The following is a 19678-nucleotide window of genomic DNA, read 5'->3' as shown; positions in this document are numbered from 1 at the left end:
CTAACAATATATCTTTTAAAGTATGCATTCTCAATATTATATACTTTAACTTGCAAAGTGAATTTGCTAATATTTAAATTTTTCAAGAGTAATTAAGAAACACAAAGATTAAGCAACGCACTTTATTTGTTATGCTAAAAAAGTCAAAGATGACTTTAAGAAATTATTCTTCTAGTCAATCTTTTGCTAAGGAAGTCTAGTTTTTTTTAATCACGTGTTCACCAGGTACAAAGGTTAAAACATAAGTGAAATGCAATCATATGACATACTTTTTTTTAATGGTGTAGAAGAAACAGTAGACTCCTTAGCACACGAATCTCAGAGACAAAAGAAAAAAGTAAAGGTAAGATCCTATATATTTATAGGTTTGGTGGTTGCTGGTGAATTAAAAAAAACATATTTAGATTTGTTAAGTCTGTACAAAAATCTTTAATAAGTGATGAAAGAGGAGAAAATATGATTATATCTTCACATGATCTACTTTAGAAATATACACCTGGGACATGGCCAAAAAACTTTCTTGAATAAAGTTATAATGCAATGCAAACTAATTTTTCTTTTTTTGGGGGAAAAAGGTTGCATCTAGCTAATCAAATATATAAGATCTTTTTATTTTGAAATATGTTAATCACAGAACATTCTGAAAAATGACATTAACTTAAAACAAATTTAAAAGATGAAAAAAAAAAAAAACAACTGGCCGCTAATTGGTAATTGCTGAAACTAGGTGTGACTATTCTCCTTGCTCAGAGGTTTTCTCTTGAAATTTTCCATTATAAAAATGTTTAAGTTTGCAAAAAAAAATCTATAAAATGGTTGACTACAAAAGTGAAGTTAATCATGAACTGTTAATATCTTCAAACACATCAAATTCTGGCGTAACTAAAATATTTAATGGCAAACCTATATATACATTTTATTTAACAAAACCAACATAATTGCAGCATCTTTTTATTTCATGGTATGAAAGTCATAGGAAGTAAATAACCAAAAACTCCCAAGAAACTTATACTTGAAAATGCACTAAGGGGAACACTATTCTTTACCTATTATTTACTTTTGTGTAAAGCTTTTTTTTTCTGTAAGGTAGGCTGTAAGCTAAGTCAAAAGGCACTTTATTTTGTAAATTAAAAGAAACTGCTATTCCATTTGTTCTTTATTTTTTTATCACTAAATTCAAACCCAAGTATCATTTCAAAATAAATTTCAAATTGAGAAAAAATTCCAATGGGAGGAAAAAGGCAGTAATAGATATCTTCTTTTTACACCAATGTTTTAAATGGGGTAAAGTGACTCAAGGATAATCTGTATTACCTATCTACTGGCTAGCTATTCCACCCACCTGATTTCTTTAAGATAGCCAATAATGCTAGCAAATGTTTTTGTCTAGGGACTTCTCTACTCAGGTTGTGATGGTCAACATCCACTCCCTCTTTTATTTATTAAAAAAAATTTTTTTTTTAATATTTATTTTTGAGAGAGACAGAGTACAAGCAGGGGAGGGGCCGAGAGAAAGGGAGACACAGAATCTGCAGGTTTCAGGCTCTGAGCTGTCAGCACAGAGCCCGACGATGAGGAGCTCAAACCCACGAACTGCAAGATCATGACCTGAGCTGAAGTCGGACACTTAACCGACTGTGCCATCCAGGTGCCCCCACCCCCTCTTTTAATCTTTCCCCTTCCAAAAGACACACACAATATATGAAAAGCCCCACAGACTGTGTAGTCCAATCAATGCATTTCATAGCTTTAGACCTAACAATGCTTGAGATTTGCTGAACACTTTCTTATACAGAATCTACCTTAAGCTCTGCATATATATTGCTCCTAACTCTGAAATTTATCAAAAAATGGGGAAAAATACTTTTCTAATTTTATCACCTTTAGCACACTAGAGAAAGCAATTATTAGTATTAAATAGAGGATAAAGATCCACATTGGTTTATAGTCCTGCCTGATCTCTCCATTACATACTTTTAGCTGCTTCTTTTCCACATAATTTCTTAGAATCAGCTCATTTTTTTTGTAGCCTATTTGCTTCCTTTAATGATCCCTATCCTACTTATTTCTGAAAAAAATAGGACTTTTCCTTACTCACCACTACCTTACCTACATTTGCACCCTCACTAAGAACTTTGCTACCCCACTGATAAATACTGACACAAGCCATTGACAAGGCTGTACACATGTTCCTAGAGGTTGTTAAACAGGGGTAAAGTACCTTTTATGTATGAATTAGGGATCCCCTTTTGTGGACAATGTTCTGGAATAAGAGCTTGAACACATTTCTGATTTTAAAAGAATCAGATTCTAAATCTGATTCTAAAAGAATCTGATTCTGAGTCTACATCCAGTTTGTGCAATCTAGGACAGCAGTGGCTTTTTCTAATAAATTTAACTATGGTAAAGGAGAAATAAAAGAGATATAAGTATAAACAAATCAACATACTGAAGGTAATGAGAAAGTGAACTAAAATAGACCAAAACTGAAATAACAGTAAATTCCTCATTGCTAATGAGGCAACAACAGATTTTATAACTTGAAATGAGGCTTGCTCATTCTGAACAGTTTTCTACTTCCTGCTCTGATGGAATAAACTTACCCTTTAAAATATTAAGTATCACATTGCAAGAAATGCTATAAGATTTAAAAGACTAAATTTCAGAAAGCCAATAAGGATTATAACAGGATATATTCATATCCTCTTAAATGATCATTTGTTTGCAATATAGTTTTCTAATGCTGACTTTAAGAAAACAGATAAAAACAAGAAACATCAAGGTCATGAATAAAATGACTAAATGGAAAGTAATTATTTAGCATCAAGAGTTTACTCAAATTAATGGCAATTTCCAGTTAAAGATGGCATGTTGGATGTACATGTTAACTTTGACTCCTGACCCAAACCTGACTTAAATGAAAATAAAAAGTAATAAGGACAAAGAGAATGGAAGAGAGGGCAACAGCAATAAAACCAAGAAACTTGAAAGTTAATGGTTAAGTAGAATCTAGGAAAGCAAAATGTTTCCAAGCCAGTAGTGGGGCAAGCTGAGAAGTTGCTTGAATTATACCATAGAACCCACAAATGACCCAGAAACTGGCAGCACCAGGTACTCTGGAACTGGAGAAGAAAGGAATAAAACATAGCTAAAATTCTTCCTCCTTGCTTCTGCCCAGCCAAGTAAAGTTCCTCTCCTACATAAGCACAAGACTGAGGTGTTTTTTTCCCTCTAGGGAGAATACAACAAAGGGAATCTGGGCACTAAGCACAAGTGAATGCAGGAATGTTGGGCCAAAAACGGGGAGTAAGTTAAAGTTTACATACTAATTACTGAGATAAACCCCCCTTTTTCACCACTCAGCTCTCAGCTCACTCCCTGGCCTTATCTGTTCAGACAGTTGAAAATCATTTTGGGAAAGCCAACCAGTCCAAGAGAAAAACAAAACAAAACAAAACAAAAAAACTAAGGATAATAACATTTAGGGATTCCCAAGAAAAAGTCCAGCAATTTCATTCTAAGTAAGGCCTAAGGAGAGACTTCTTTAAGAAGATGGAACATTAAATATCTAATAAGTATAAACTATTTAGCGATATGTTAGGGGAGAGTCTAGGTATCAATTCATAAAAAAAATAAAAAAGAAAACTAAGCACATGAAAAATACAGTAATTTAGAGGAAAAAAAAAGTGTACAGGAACAGGAAAGTAATCCTGTTACATGGCTCAGCCATTAACAGTATTCATACGTTCATGATAATATAAGCCCTGAATACTCATCTAGCCAAAATTATAAGTAACTATGTTTGGAGAATGAAGAGATAAAAAGCATACATTTGATGGATTGGAGATGAAGGTAGCAAGTGTTTGAAAAAGAGCTGAAGGCTCTCATCTCCTACGGTTTTAAGTCAATGGATTATACCAACAGACAATGCCTAAAATCTAAAAAAAACCAAGAAATAACAATATAAGCATATTAAACATGTACACGTATATATGTATGTAAAACTTTCTTTCACGCACATTATTAAAATTTTAAAATACACAACCAGTTCTATTAAATTTCTTTTCAATCAATTCAGGAACTCATAACCATTCTAAAATATATTCAAATTTCATTTGCCAGGAGCTTTCCAATTTGTTAAGATTAGAGAGCAAGGAAGAGTTCAGGGACATGTACTTGTTTTACATTTTACATATTTTAAGAAAAAATGGATTTACAAGGAGAAAAAAGGAAATAAAAATGTCCTCAATCATCTCTAAAGTTCTAGTATCCTACTGAGATGGAAATACTCTCTTTTCTATCAGGCTTGCGATATGAAAACTACATGCATCACAATCTTGTTTTGGCCCCTCTCCAGGCTATTGTTATCAGATGACAGCCAGTCTTCTAGAACAGTAAGTTTTTACAACCAATATTTTCAAAGGTATACTTTGTGTACATTTAGTAAAATATCCCAAGACAATAAAAGAAAAAAAATCCAAGCTATCATAACCAAATGTTTAGCTGTCTATATTCAAAATCTGTGATATGTAAGCTGGATTCTAATTTGACAAAAGCAGTCTATAAATTTTTTTTTATAAATTGAAAACACATGCTTTTTATTTATTTTTTTATTTTAGACAGAGAGCACATGTTCGAGTGGTGGAAAGGGGCAAATGGGGGGCGGGGGGAGAGAGAGAGAGGAGAGAGAGAAAGAGAAACAAGTAGGCTCAATGCTCAGCCACGGAGCCAAACGTGGGACTTGATCCCACAACCCTGGGATCATGACCTGAGTCGAAATCAAGAGTCGGACACAAATGACTGAGCCACCCAGGTGCCCCCATTTTTTTTTTTAACTTAGTTCTTTAAAAGTTTTCACTATAAAATGTGAGATTAGTTTCAGGACATAAACACCACTGTCTTGTTTTAAGTAATCTCTACTCCCAAAGTGGGGCTCAAACTCAGGGCCTGAAGATTAAGAGTCACATGCTCTACCAACTGAACCAGCCAGGCACCCCCAAACACTACTTTTTAAAATGTAGGAAATTTTTTTTTAAAAAATCATATATTTATGAGGAAAATTATTGTTGTTACATTATTGTTTTTAGGGAGATACTTCAATTGCAAAAATAGTCAAAATAAGAACTATTTTTTTGGCTCTATACCCAAATAAGGAAAGCACTTCTTCATGCTTCCTGGCTCTTAAATTCAATACATGGTTCAATTTCTGTTATAAAATAAATATTTTCTGGGGGCACCTGGCTGGCTCAGTCAGTAGGACATGATTCTGGATCTTGGGATCATGAGTTCAAGCCCCATGCTGGGTACAGATATTACTTAAAAAAATTAATAAAGTATGTATTTTCATTTTTTTTGAGAGAGAACATAAGCAGGGAAGGGACAGAGAGCAAGGAAGAGAGAGAATGTTAAGCAGGTTCCATGCCCAGTGGAGAGCCCGGGACGCAGCTCGACCTGAGCCAGAGTTGAGTTGGACGTTTAACTAAGCCACCCTGGTGCCCCAATAAATATTTTCTTTTAAAACACAAAACTTTGAGCTGTTAATTCTATAGATTTATATCTTGAGTAATATTTCTGAATGATTTAATGATTTAATAGCCCTAGTGTTGGTAGCTCTGATTTTTAAAAACAACAAATTTTAAATTTCATTATAAATCTGCACAAATGAAGTACTAAATAGGAGAATTATTATTTGCCATGTATTTCCACATACATAAATGGAATTACACCCATATTCTTTCTTTCTGTAATAACACAAAGTATATATGGTAAACTAGAAGATCTTTGCTCGATTACATGTATCAGAATTTCCTTAATCTTCAGTATTTCATCCCGATAAAGAAATAAAAGTATTTTCTTTACCTTTTTTACACTGTAACATCAAATATTAGAGAGGAAATATTCCCTAAAACTATTTTATCCTAAATATCTAATCACCTGGATATGAAAATTTGGGAAATTCTGTTAATATTTTTCCTAATTAATTTCTGATTTTTTCTTTTTTAGGAAGTCAAATATAATTTCACTGAAATGAATTATTCGTTGATTCCAGTGGATATCAATAAAAACATTACTATACTTGATCTCAGTTATAACCAAATTTCTCTGAATGTTACAGACATAAGGGTTCTACAGACCTATTTTTTACTCACTGAACTCTATTTGATTGAGAACAATATCATTATGTTATATAATAACAGCTTTGGTAACCTCTCCAACCTAGAAATTTTAAATATGTGTACAAACTCCATCCACATAATTCAACAGGATGCGTTCATAGGCTTAAATAAACTAAAACAGTTACATCTCTGTCAAAACAAAATATTTCAACTGAATCCTGATATATTTGTGCCTCTAAAAAACCTAATACTTCTGAATCTGCAAGGTAATTTGATAAGCTATTTTGATGTACCACGAATGTTTCATCTGGAATCAATAATTTTATATGGAAATCCATGGAACTGCTCTTGTAGTCTACTGAATTTGCAGAAATGGTTGAACACCTCAAATGTGACACTAGGTAAGCTAACATAATTTAATCAAAACCAAAATGTGATTGATTTTTTATTGTTCCACCCCAGGAAAGTCTCTCACTTCATGTTTTAAAGAAAAAGAAACTATTCCTGTTTAAGGGAAGCAGGAAGAAACACTGAAAAGTAATTGCTGAATAGATGTTCTTCCTCTGCCTTTCAGGAAAAAAAAAAATTTTAAATGTTCTATATATGTGAAATGATACTATCACTTCATGTATTAAGTTTGCAGTGTGAATACATAAGAGTAATTTTTTTTAGGTATTTCCTTTTCTTAGGATATCCTGCCAGAGAGTAGATAAAAACAGGTGCCCTATTTGCTTAACTGTAAACCATGCTCTGCCTGTGATCAATTTTCACCACAATCTTAATCATACCATCTTTACTTTAATACATAAACTAAACAATAAACATATTACACTTGAACTATATTCATAAAATAACTTAATAAACAAGAATATGAATCTTTCCCTTATAGTGTTGCTAGGCAAATACAAGAGTTTCTTTCATATATATATCTTTAATGACAACAGGTCATTACCAACAATTCTAGGTAAAAATAATTATAAAATGTTAGCTATAAAAATTTATTAATATTATTCATCCTATTTTCCGTAACAAATCTTAATTCTGATTTACCAGAAAATGAGAACATCACCACATGTGCCTACCCAGATATCCTGAAACGCTATAGTATCACAACAGTACCATACAATGCTGAGTGTTACTCAAAATTTTCTCCACCTATAAATGAAGATCTTTATAACCACTCTCAGTCCATTAACAATTCAACATTTAACAGCTCTTTGAACAACTTAAAAAATTCAGGTAATGTACTGGTCTTAAATATTAATATTGGGGCAGTAGACTAAATAAACTGAATTTTAAATTTCTGGAAACAATGTAAAAGAACAATTCCTCATTTAAACAAAAGATTTACAAAATACTAGGCTTCCAAACCAGGTTCTGCCAGTTACCATCCAATGCCATAATGCAACTTCTTTAACTTCTCTGAGCCTTACTTTTGACTGGTTAAGTAACAATTCTCAACAGGTATAAATCAATAATGTTTTAAGGTGAATTGATAAACAGTATCTGCAAAGATAGGTAGCTATTTTGAAAAAAAGGTATTTTCTCACCACACTATGAAATATCTTAATTTATTGTAGTCTTAGTAACTTTTGTTTAAAGAAAATTAGAATGTGTGTTTATTTCTAATACCAATACTATGGAGTTATTAGGACATGTAATTATGATTATTTTATTTTTGTCAATTTAACAAAATCTCTTTCTCTCTCTTTCTCGGTATTCCCATTAAGAACATAAACTTCTTGGAAAAAGCTGGGCTTTTCTTCTCGGTGTGGTAGTCACTGTACTGATGACTTCATTCCTCATTTTTATTGCTATCAAATGCCCAATATGGTATAATTTTCTGCTTAGTTACAATCATCATCGCCTGGAAGAGCATGAAGCAGAAACCTATGAAGACGGTTTTACTGGAAATTCAAGTTCTCTTTCACAGGCCTCACATACAAACTCTGAAGAAACTACAGTAATATTTGAACAACTACATTCATTTGTAATAGACGATGATGGGTTTATTGAAGACAAATATATAGATACTCATGAATTACGTGAAGAAAATTAATTCTCTTCAATGTTTGATTCTTTAAAAATGTTATTGGCTCACTCACAGTTTAGACATAGATAGAGATTAGGCATGTGACATACCAAACTGTGGCTAGTAGTACTTTCATATTAATTACAACACATGAATATCATAAAATCATGTTTTTCTCATTGGTACTGAGCAAGTATGTGCAAATATAGTAAACAACATTATCCGGTAGCTAACAGTTACAACAGAAGCATTACTTTTCTCAGCAGTATTCAGGAGACCATACATCCTAATAAGAAAAAGACCTAAAGTAAATTATTCATTAATTAAAATGAATTGATTCTCATATTAGCCCAGATATTTGATTCACTACATATTAAATTATATTAACATTTATTGACTGGAGTAAGTGAAAAATAAAGGTTTTGGATATGAGAAGTCAAAGTGAAGAAGCTTAAATATACAATGGACTAAGATTGATTTATGCTCATAGGATGAATTCATGGAATTGGAAAATATTTTTTCAATGCTTCCAGAATTAGCACAATAAATTTCCTGAAAATTTAGTACTAACTTAAAGCCCAGGCACAATGTCCAAGCACAATCCCTAACAAGTTACTACTGATTTCCAAAAAAAAAAAAAAAAAAAAAAAAAAAAAAGTACTGATTTTGTCTATAAAGAAAGACCATCACCATAATGCATGATCGTCACAACTGAACAGTATGGTGGCTTCCAAAGTGGCTATCACAAGTATCTGTGAATCCTGTTTTTAAAAATCTATTTTTTTTACCTCTCTTAGGAGAACTCTATTCAAATGAATTTGGCTGGACATGAGAAATTTCTGATGGTCCAGGCACAGCTGGTTGGGATCCTGTAGATGGAGCAATGTTTCCCAAATTGTTTTACAGAATATTAATTTCCAGAAAAATGCCCAGAAATATTTATAAGGGGGAAAAAAGGTACATGGTCAAATTACTACAGAATTCCTATAGGAAATACTGAGTTTAAACAAAGTGAAACAAGATTCTTTGTCATATGACTTATTTGAAACTCTACTAAGCTAAAATACTCTGCTCTTCAAGAACCAAGTTTTAAGAATTTTCCAAACTTAACTTGACAACAAAACCCTTTATTTGAAGTATGCCCATAAAGAGTTCATAGCACATTAATGGTCCAAAAAATGTAGTTTGGACAACAATGGCCTTAAACTATTATAGGAAGGGTCTGAAGTTAATTATTTACTAATTCTTATTATTTACTAATTCAGGTGGCTGCAATCATAATTTAACAACTTAATGCAAACAGTGGCATTAAAAGCTGTAAAAAACAATCCATCATTTTTACCTTCCATATGGGTGGAAATTAAGTGTATTTATCTATATCTTTTAGAGAAAAGAACATCTCTAAAACACTAAAATAAAATACATTTATAGATGAAATAATACAGTATCTTTAGAACTTCATCGTAATACAGGGAAGGCAGCAGTGAGTGCCTAGAGGTCTGTATGGAGCAGGAATGGATATGAGCTGATGGAGCTGGGAGATGGGAACATAAGCGTATAATACACTGTTTTATTTTTGTGTCATTTCTCAAAATGCCTATGCACCTAATAGTTTCTTAGAAAAAAGAAACTAAAAATAATGTAGATATATGTTATACTCTGCAGAATAGCCATTATATCAATAGTAAATTCAGCTCAAATGTCTAATGAGGAAAATAAAAACTGTTAAGGATGATATATATATGCCCTGTCAAATAGAACTCACTTATTTATAATGCATATTTGTCTGTGTTTATAAAAACATGTTTTCAATAAAGGACATAAATGTTTTACATGTAAAATTTCCTACTAGATAATATCATTTATACTTTATTGTTTTAAATCTCAATTATAAGAGATAATTATGGAAACAAAATGCACCTTTTTTTTTTAAATTTTTTTAAATTTACATCCAAATTAGTTAGCATATAGTGCAACAATGATTTCAGGAATAGATTCTTAGTGCCCCTTACCCCCATCCCCCCTCCCACAACCCCTCCAGTAACCCTCAGTTTGTTCTCCATATTTATGAGTCTCTTCTGTTTTGTCCCCCTTCCCGTTTTTATATTATTTTTGTTTCCCTTCCCTTATGTTCATCTGTTTTGTCTCTTAAATTCCTCATATGAGTGAAGTCATGGTATTTGTCTTTCTCTGACTAATTTCACTTAGCATAATACCCTCCAGTTCCATCCACGTAGTTGCAAATGGCAAGATTTCATTCTTTTTGATTGCCAAGTAATACTCCATTGTATATACATACCACATCTTCTTTATCCATTCATCCATCAGTGGACATTTGGGCTCTTTCCAAACTTTAGCTATTGTTGATAGTGCTGCTATACACATGGGGGTGCATGTGTCCCTTCGAAACAGCACACCTGTATCCCGTGGATCAATTACTGGGTCATAGGGTAGTTCTATTTTTAGTTTTTTGAGGAACCTCCATACTGTTTTCCAGAGTGGCTGCACCAGGTTGCATTCCCAAAAATGCACCTTTTTCTAAAAAGGTATTATTTTACCAAAATATCATTTCCTAAGAGCCAAATATTAATACTGAAAAAAATGTAGTAAAATGAAATACTACATGAGCAAACTACATCTATTCTCTTAAAACTCTTATAATTGAATATTGGCATGCAAAACTAAATTTTTTTTTTTTTGGCATGTGAAACTAAATTAAAACCAAGTTTCTTAATGCTGTAGTAATATATTAAGGCTGCATAATATAACTAACTTATTATTAATAGGTGTTACATAATAAACCAGATGGTTTAGTCACCACACTAAATCACTAAATGGTAGTACTATAAAAGAGAATGAAAAAAGTTTTTAGACTTGCCTTCTCAAGGTATGAAATTACTTGTTCCCTTTGAATGTGGTCAAGATACAGCCTTGTGTTATTGAGATGTTGACCATCTGATTAACACATGAAGTAAGTCTATCCCTCTGCATATAAAAGTAAACTTATTGAAGGTAACTTTTGTTCTTAATTTAATTTTCTGCTTAAAAGGGTCAGGAGAACCAATTTCACTCAGCCTCAATTACAAACCGCCGATATTAAGTTTGAAAGTTCTCACATTTCAGGACAAACTACCATATTTTAAGAACTTTTTCCTCAACTAAATGAACCTAATAGACATAAAGCCTGTGGCATTCTTAAATTTATAATCTGTCAGTTATCTTTCTGGATGAAATATCTATAAAACATGTACATATGATATATACAAATCTGACTTGAATATTATACAACTGCAGATAAATGAGGAAATGAGGACCTAAATGTTCTAGACTCTAAAGGTTCTAAACTCTATAAAAAACACTTTATATAGTTTTTTTTACCAAAGTCCGTTATAAAATATAAATGGACTACAGTTTATTATTTATTCCTTAGGTACCTAGGAGAGTATTTTATGTATGGTAATTGATAAATACTTGCTAAATGGTTTAAAACCAGAACAAAAACAACAGTAAAAAAGAAAATTTTCTAGTAACAACCTGGTCACCATAAATATGGAATTTGCTTTGTAAATGGGAAGGGACTTCCAGGATTTGTAATTTCTAAGGCACACTTTATAACAGCATCAAACGATAGATGAGGAAAAAGAGATTCTTTTGTTTTTAATCAACAGAAAAATTATATTTATCTTCCAAATGTTTTAAAATTACCTGTAAACATCCTATTCTTTATCAAATATTTACTCTACATGCATAAGTAATAGGACAGTATATGTGGTGTTACAGAATTTCAGTAATTATGGTTACTTATTATCCTCGCTCTCAAAGAGATTAATACTGATAAAATTCTGAGACAAAATATGTATGGGGTGTGTGTATAATAGCTTATCTTTTTATGTTTGCATTGCCTTAAATAGTATTTAATGAAGGCTAAAAATCAATGAAGAATAATTATGTTAACTGCTGTTATCTGAATATTTATGTCACTCCAAAATTTGGGTTGAAATGCTAACCCCCAAAGGTATTAGTAGGTGCAGTCTTTGGGTACTGACTAGGTAATGAGGCTGAAGCACTCATGAATAGGATCAGCACGTTTATAAAAGAGATCCCACAGACCCCCTCTACCATGGGAGGATACAGCAAGAAAATGCCTGGTATGAACCATGAAGAGGGCCTTCACCAGAATGGGACCATGCTGGTGCCTTGAGCTTGGTCTTCTCAGCCTCTAGAACTGTGAGCAACAAATTCTGGTTGTTTATAAAATACAAAGTTTATGGTATTTTGTTATAGCATCCCAAACGGACTAAGATAACCACATCACATCTACATCTTTGTAGACATTGCTGTCACTGCCACATGTTCTTTAAACATGTTATATATAAAGATCCATATATACATATATATGCATTAATATAACTATTAATTATAAACTAATAATTGAAAAATGAAATAATATAAAAAGCTCACTAATAATGTCCCTTTTATTAGGCTGGGACTTAAATATCATAATTCAAAATAGTTAAAAAGCTCAGGTTAAAATTACAAGTGGTAGGGGCACCTGGGTGCTCAGTTGGTTGAACATCTGACTCTTGATTTTGGCTCAGGTCATGCTCTCGCAGTTCCTGAGACCAAGCCTGAGTGAGGCTCTGCGCTGACACAGCAGAGCCTGCTTGGGATTCTCCCTCTCTCTCTCTCTCTCTCTCTCTCTGCCCCTCCCCTGTTCATGTCCTCTTTCAAAATAAATAAACCTTAAAAAAATTAAAAATAAAATAAAATTAATAAAATTAAAAGTGGCAGAGATGGAGATGTTCTCATCCATCTTAGATTTTAAAGTACTTAAAACAGAAATTTTATTTATCTAATCTATGTAGTTATTTTATTTATACAGGATTTGGCTTCTTAGTGGTAAATGAAGATAACAAATGTATAAACAATAAAATTTGTTTTGCAAATATTCAAATTTTTAAAATAAAAAAATGTAACAGAGGAATACGAGAAAATTTATCAGGAAATAAAGGACTCCAAAGTTAAATTGCCTAATACAGTGCATTTTTAAATGTTTGATTTCTACATGGATTGTACTTACGCTTGTCTTTCAGTAAATATGATATCCATACTTTGTGTTTCTCGATCATTTTGAGCTTTAAGCTGAATAAAGAGTTAACACAGAAGTTAGTGATAAAAATTACCATTCAACTGAGCTACTTCTTTAAAAGGTATGCTGGTCATAAACAACTTGAGAGATTATCATAATCCTAACGCCACTGTCAAAGTTAAAAAAAAAAAAAAAACGGTACTTATTTCACTGAACGAACTACAACCCTGGAAAAGGAAGTCTTTTTCACAGGCATTGTAATCTCAAACCAAAAATATTCACTGTTCTTTAGTGATCTATCAAATAATCCAATGTAAACTTAATTTATGTAAACAGAATCTATTATTTATTGGCTGTTCAACAGTTGATTAGTAATATGCTGAATTAAGGGCCAACGCAAGTTTTATTCTTAAATTATTCAGAATTTTACCCTGAGTACTCCTATGTGTAGGAGCATATTCAGCCTAGAATTTTGACCTATCCCAAACAACTGACAAAACACATAAAGAGGTTTTCACATTTTACATTTGTCATGAAAAATATACTTTTAGTGGCGCCCAGCTGGCTTAGTGGGTAGAGTGCATGACTCTTCATCTTGGGGTTTTGAGTTCAAGGCCAACACTGGGTGCAGAGATTACTCAAAAATAAAATCCTATATATATAGGATTATATAAATATAGATTTATATAAATCTATATAAATATAAATATATCTATCTATCTATATATTTAAGTTGGGAATTTTCCTGTGTTCTAAAGTTAAGACTAATTTCACAAAATTATCATGTTTTTAGAACTCTAATTTAGAAAGTCATTTCATAAATTCTATGTTTTCACAGAATAGTCTGACTGTATAAGCTCTAAGCCATATTATAAACTATATAAAAGTTATATAAAGAAATTATAAGTTATATAAACTATAAGCTATATGTATGTTAGTTTCTCCTAAATGTTTGTAATCAAAATAAGTTAGCTTCTATCTTTTTGTCATCTACCAAAGAATCTAAGAACACTGAACACAAAGTATCATTTATCAATCAAAAAGTAGTATTGTCTGGCATCATATAACTATTCACTTTTCTCTCTTTCTTATAAAACTTTGTAAAAGTGCAACTGTATTTCCAGTGAGTAGTCAGTTCCTTTTGTGCAAATACTGAAACAAAAGTATTGCAAACTAATTTATATGTAAGGAAATACAGACAAGACTCCCTAACTAATGCTGTGTGTGAGACCAGTTCAAACATGGCCTTGTAGAAAGATACTAAAGCATCTACTAGGGAGATATGACCAATAGGAAGAAATTTAAAAAGAGCAACTAAGGGGCCACTGGCTGGCTCAGTTGGTAAAGCATGCAACTCTTGACCTTGGTGTTGTGAGTTGGACCCCACATTGGGTATCGAGATTACTTTAAAATCTTTAATGGAAAAAAATGCAACTAAGGGAAGTCAACTATAATAGAAATATTTAAGATCAAAGTAATACCTATCTATAAAGTGTGTAAGGTTTTATCAAACCATTTCTAGATATAAATGCTTTGTTTTGGGTGATATGATCTATGTAAATCTATTACTTATACTTTTAAATTTTCTTACCATGTTGTAATCATTCATTACTTCTTCCATTTCAGTATTGGTATTAAGTTTATCTACCAACTAAAAACAAAGATACAAAAATAAAACACTGTTAGTCTTCATAAATTTTCTCTATAATTCATAAATAGGTATTCAATCTTAAAACAATAAGTAGTCATTTAATTATTATTACTTCTAAATATTTTATCTTTTTTAATTTTATTATTATTTTTAATTTTATTTAAATCCAAGCCAGTTAACATATAGTGTAGTAATGGTTTCAGGAGAAGAATTTAGTGATTCATCACTTAAATATAATACCCAGTGCTCATCCCAAAAAGTGCCTCCTAATGCTCATCACCCATTTAGTCCATCCCTCCAGCCAACACCCTTCCAACAACCCTCAGTTTGTTCTCTGTATTTAAGAGTTTCTTATGACTTGCCTCCCTCTGTTTTTATCTTATTTTTCCTTCCTTTCCCCTATGTTCTAACTATTGTTTCTTAAATCCTACATATGAATGAAATCATATGATATTTATCTTTCTCTGACTGAATTATGTTGCTTAGCATAATACACTCTAGTTCTATCTATGTTGTTGCAAATGGCATGATTTCATTCTTTTAAAAAAAATTTTTTTTAATGTTTTATTTTATTTTTGAGAGAGAGAGAGAGTGTGTGTGAGTGGGCAAGGACAGAGAGAGAGGGAGACGCAGAATCTGAAGCAGGCTCCAGGCTCTGAGCTGTCAGCACAGAGCCCAATGTGGGGCTCGATCTCATGAACTGTGAGATCATGACCTGAGCTGAAGTCCAATGCTTAACTGACTGAGCCACCCGGACACCCCATGATTTCATTCTTTTTGATCTCTGAATAATACTCCATTGCGTATATATAATCACATCTTCTTTATCCATTTGTCGGTCAATGGACATTTTGGCTCTTTCCATAATTTAGCTACTGTTTATAGTGTATTTTATCTTCTAAGATAAAAACAAATATTGAGCTACCTAAGTACACACTATGCATTTGGCCAGTCACATTTTTAGGGTGGCAAAGTGAGCTTTGCCTGCTTTGAAAAGATGTTTGACCTTAAAAGGAGTGTCTAAAGAAGACAAAAAGTTTGGGGAATGTCAGTCACTCTCTTTTCCGCAGCAGAGAGCCTATTAACAGATTTACAAATTTATACCAGTGAGAATACAAAATGATTTGCTTGGTCTTCTAAAAATTAAAAACAACAACAAAAAAGCCAACAAGGTAAGGCACAAACACAACACCAGGTAAGCTTCCTTCAAAAAGTTAGGCAATGATAGCAATTGCTAACATATTTGCCTTCCACCAAACATTGTTCTGGACCCATCATATGTATCACTTAATTTTAACAATTACTCTATAAAGTAGATATTATCTGCATTTTGCAGATAAAGAAATTTATTTTTTTAAGTTTTTTTATGAAATTTACCGTCAAATTAGTTTCCATACAACACCCAGTGCTCATCCCAAAAAACGCCCTCTTCAATACCCATCTCCCCCCCCCCCCCCCCCCCCAACCGTCAACCCTGTTTGTTCTCAGTTTTTAACAGTCTCTTATGCTTTGGTTCTCTCCCACTCTAACCTCTTTTTTTTTTTTTTTTCCTTCCCCTCCCCCATGGGTTTCTGTTAAGTTTCTCAGGATCCACATAAGAGTGAAATCATATGGGATCTGTCTTTCTCTGTATGGCTTATTTCACTTAGCATAACACTCTCCAGTTCCATCCATGTTGCTACAAAGGGCCATATTTCATTCTTTCTCATTGCCACGTAGTACTCCATTGTGCACATAAACCACAATTTCTTTATTCATTCATCAGTTGATGGACATTTAGGCTCTTTCCATAATTTGGCTATTGTTGAGAGTGCTGCTATAAACATTGGGGTACAAGTGCCCCTACGCATCAGTACTCCTGTATCCCCTGGGGAAATTCCTAGCAGTGCTACTGCTGGGTCATAGGGTAGGTCTATTTTTAATTTTTTGAGGAAACTCCACGCTGCTTTCCAGAGCAGCTACACCAGTTTGCATTCCCACCAACAGTGCAAGAGGGTTCCAGTTTCTCCACATCCTCTCCAGCATCTATAGTCTCCTGATTTGTTCATTTTGGCCACTCTGACTAGCGTGAGGTGATATCTGAGAGTGGTTTTGATTTGTATTTCCCTGATGAGGAGCGACGTTGAGCATCTTTTCATGTGCCTGTTGGCCTTCCGGATGTCTTCTTTACAGAAGTGTCTATTCATGTTTTCTGCCCATTTCTTCACTGGATTATTTGTTTTTCGGGTGTGGAGTTTGGTGAGCTCTTTATAGATTTTGGATACTAGCCCTTTGTCCGATATGTCATTTGCAAATATCTTTTCCCATTCCGTTGGTTGCCTTTTAGTTTTGTTGATTGTTTCCTTTGCTGTGCAGAAGCTTTTTATCTTGATAAGGTCCCAATAGTTCATTTTTGCTTTTAATTCCCTTGCCTTTGGAGATGTGTCAAGTAAGAAACTGCTATGGCTAAGGTCAGAGAGGTCTTTCTCCTCTGGGATTTTGATGGTTTCCTGTCTCACATTCAGATCTTTTATCCATTTTGAGTTTATTTTTGTGAATGGTGTGAGAAAGTGGTCTAGTTTCAACCTTCTGCACGTTGCTGTCCAGTTCTCCCAGCACCATTTGTTAAAGAGACTGTCTTTTTTCCATTGTATATTCTTTCCTGCTTTGTCAAAGATTAGTTGGCCATACGTTTGTGGGTCTAGTTCTGGGGTTTCTATTCTATTCCATTGGTCTATGTGTCTGTTTTTGTGCCAATACCATGCTGTCTTGATAATTACAGCTTTGTAGTAGAGGCTAAAGTCCGGGATTGTGATGCCTCCTGCTTTGGTCTTCTTCTTGAAAATTACTTTGGTATCCGGGGCCTTTTGTGATTCCATATGAATTTTAGGATTGCTTGTTCTAGCTTCGAGAAGAATGCTGGTGCAATTTTGATTGGGATTGCATTGAATGTGTAGAAAGCTTTGGGTAGTATTGATATTTTGACAATATTTATTCTTCCAATCAATGAGCACGGAATGTTTTTCCATGTCTTTATATCTTCTTCAATTTCCTTCATAAGCTTTCTATAGTTTTCAGCATACAGATCTTTTACATCTTTGGTCAGGTTTATTCCTAGGTATTTTATGCTTCTTGGTGCAATTGTGAATGGGATCAGTTTCTTTATTTGTATTTCTGTTGCTTCATTATTAGTGTATAAGAATGCAACTGATTTCTGTACATTGATTTTGTATCCTGTGACTTTGCTGAATTCATGTATCAGTTCTAGCAGACTTTTGGTGGAGTCTATCGGATTTTCGATGTATAATATCATGTCATCTGCAAAAAGTGAAAGCTTAACTTCATCTTTGCCAATTTTGATGCCTTTGATGTCCTTTTGTCGCCTGATTGCTGATGAGAACTTCCAACCCTATGTTAAACAACAGCGGTGAAGAGTGGACATCCCTGTTGTATTCCTGATCTCAGGGAAAAAGCTGTCAGTTTTTCCCCATTGAGGATGATGTTAGCTGTGGGCTTTTTATAAATGGCTTTTATGATGTTTAAGTATGTTCCTTCTATACCGACTTTCTTGAAAGTTTTTATTAAGAAAGGATGCTGAATTTTGTCAAATGCTTTTTCTGCATCGATTGACACGATCATATGGTTATCTTTTCTTTTATTAATGTGATGTATCACGTTGATTGACTTGTGAATGTTGAACTAGCCCTGCATCCCAGGAATGAATCCCACTTGATCATGGTGAATAATTCTTTTTATATGCTGTTGAATTCGATTTGCTAGTATCTTATTGAGAGTTTTTGCATCCATATTCATCAGGGATATTGGCCTGTAGTTCTCTTTTTTTACTGGGTCTCTGTCTGGTTTAGGAATCAAAGTAATACTAGCTTCATAGAATGAGTCTGGAAGTTTTCCTTCCCTTTCTGTTTTTTGGAATAGCTTGAGAAGAATAGGTATTATCTCTGCTTTAAATGTCTGGTAGAACTCCCCTGGGAAGCCATCTGGTCCTGGACTCTTATTTGTTGGGAGATTTTTGATAACTGATTCAATTTCTTCACTGATTATGGATGGGTCTGTTCTGTTCAAGCTTTCTATTTCCTCCTGATTGAGTTTTGGAAGTGTGTGGGTGTTTAGGAATTTGTCCATTTCTTCCAGGTTGTCCAATTTGTTGGCATATAATTTTTCATAGTATTCCCTGATAGTTGCTTGTACTTCTGAGGGATTGGTTGTAATAATTCCATTTTCATTCACGATTTTATCTATTTGGGTCATCTCCCTTTTCTTTTTGAGAAGCCTGGCTAGAGGTTTATCAATTTTGTTTATTTTTTCAAAAAACCAACTCTTGGTTTCGTTGATCTGCTCTACGGTTTTTTTAGATTCTGTATTGTTTATTTCTGCTCTGATCTTTATGATTTCTCTTCTTCTGCTGGGTTTGGGGTGTTTTTGCTGCTCTGCTTCTATTTCCTTTAGGTGTGCTGTTAGATTTTGTATTTGGGATTTTTCTTGTTTCTTGAGATAGACCTGGATTGCAATGTATTTTCCTCTCAGGACTGCCTTTGCTGCATCCCAAAGCGTTTGGATTGTTGTATTTTCATTTTCGTTTGTTTCCATATATTTCTTAATTTCTTCTGTAATTGCCTGGTTGACCCATTCATTCTTTAGTAGGATGTTCTTTAACCTCCATGCTTTTGGAGGTTTTCCAAACTTTTTCCTGTGGTTGATTTCAAGCTTCATCGCATTGTGGTCTGAAAGTATGCATGGTATGATCTCAATTCTTGTATATTTATGAAGGGCTGTTTTGTGACCCAGTATGT

General features: G+C 33.3%; 2 protein-coding genes across 4 annotated transcripts in view; one reads left to right on the top strand and one right to left on the bottom strand.

Moving 5' to 3' along the window:
• The window catches only part of IFT74 (intraflagellar transport 74), an 89027-nt gene that overhangs the window by 48882 nt on the left and 20467 nt on the right, over positions 1 to 19678 (bottom strand). For all 3 annotated transcript variants that reach the window (XM_049623280.1, XM_049623414.1, XM_049623352.1), the window contains exons 7-8: positions 14829 to 14888; positions 13229 to 13290 (exon numbers count right to left, since the gene is read on the bottom strand). In XM_049623280.1, coding sequence (XP_049479237.1) covers positions 13229 to 13290; positions 14829 to 14888 — 122 coding nt within the window. The remainder of the gene's footprint in view (positions 1 to 13228; positions 13291 to 14828; positions 14889 to 19678) is intronic.
• LRRC19 (leucine rich repeat containing 19) lies at positions 4305 to 8175 on the top strand. The gene is made up of 4 exons (XM_049624294.1): positions 4305 to 4394; positions 6004 to 6517; positions 7170 to 7355; positions 7847 to 8175. Exons 1-4 carry the CDS (start codon positions 4314 to 4316, stop codon positions 8173 to 8175), a joined length of 1110 nt encoding a protein of 369 aa, XP_049480251.1. The 5' UTR covers positions 4305 to 4313.

This window comes from Panthera uncia, chromosome D4, assembly GCF_023721935.1.
Source record: "Panthera uncia isolate 11264 chromosome D4, Puncia_PCG_1.0, whole genome shotgun sequence".
NCBI lineage: Eukaryota > Metazoa > Chordata > Mammalia > Carnivora > Felidae > Panthera > Panthera uncia.
The sequence above is the reverse complement of the archived record's forward strand: the minus strand, read 5'-3'. Positions and strand labels throughout refer to the sequence as shown.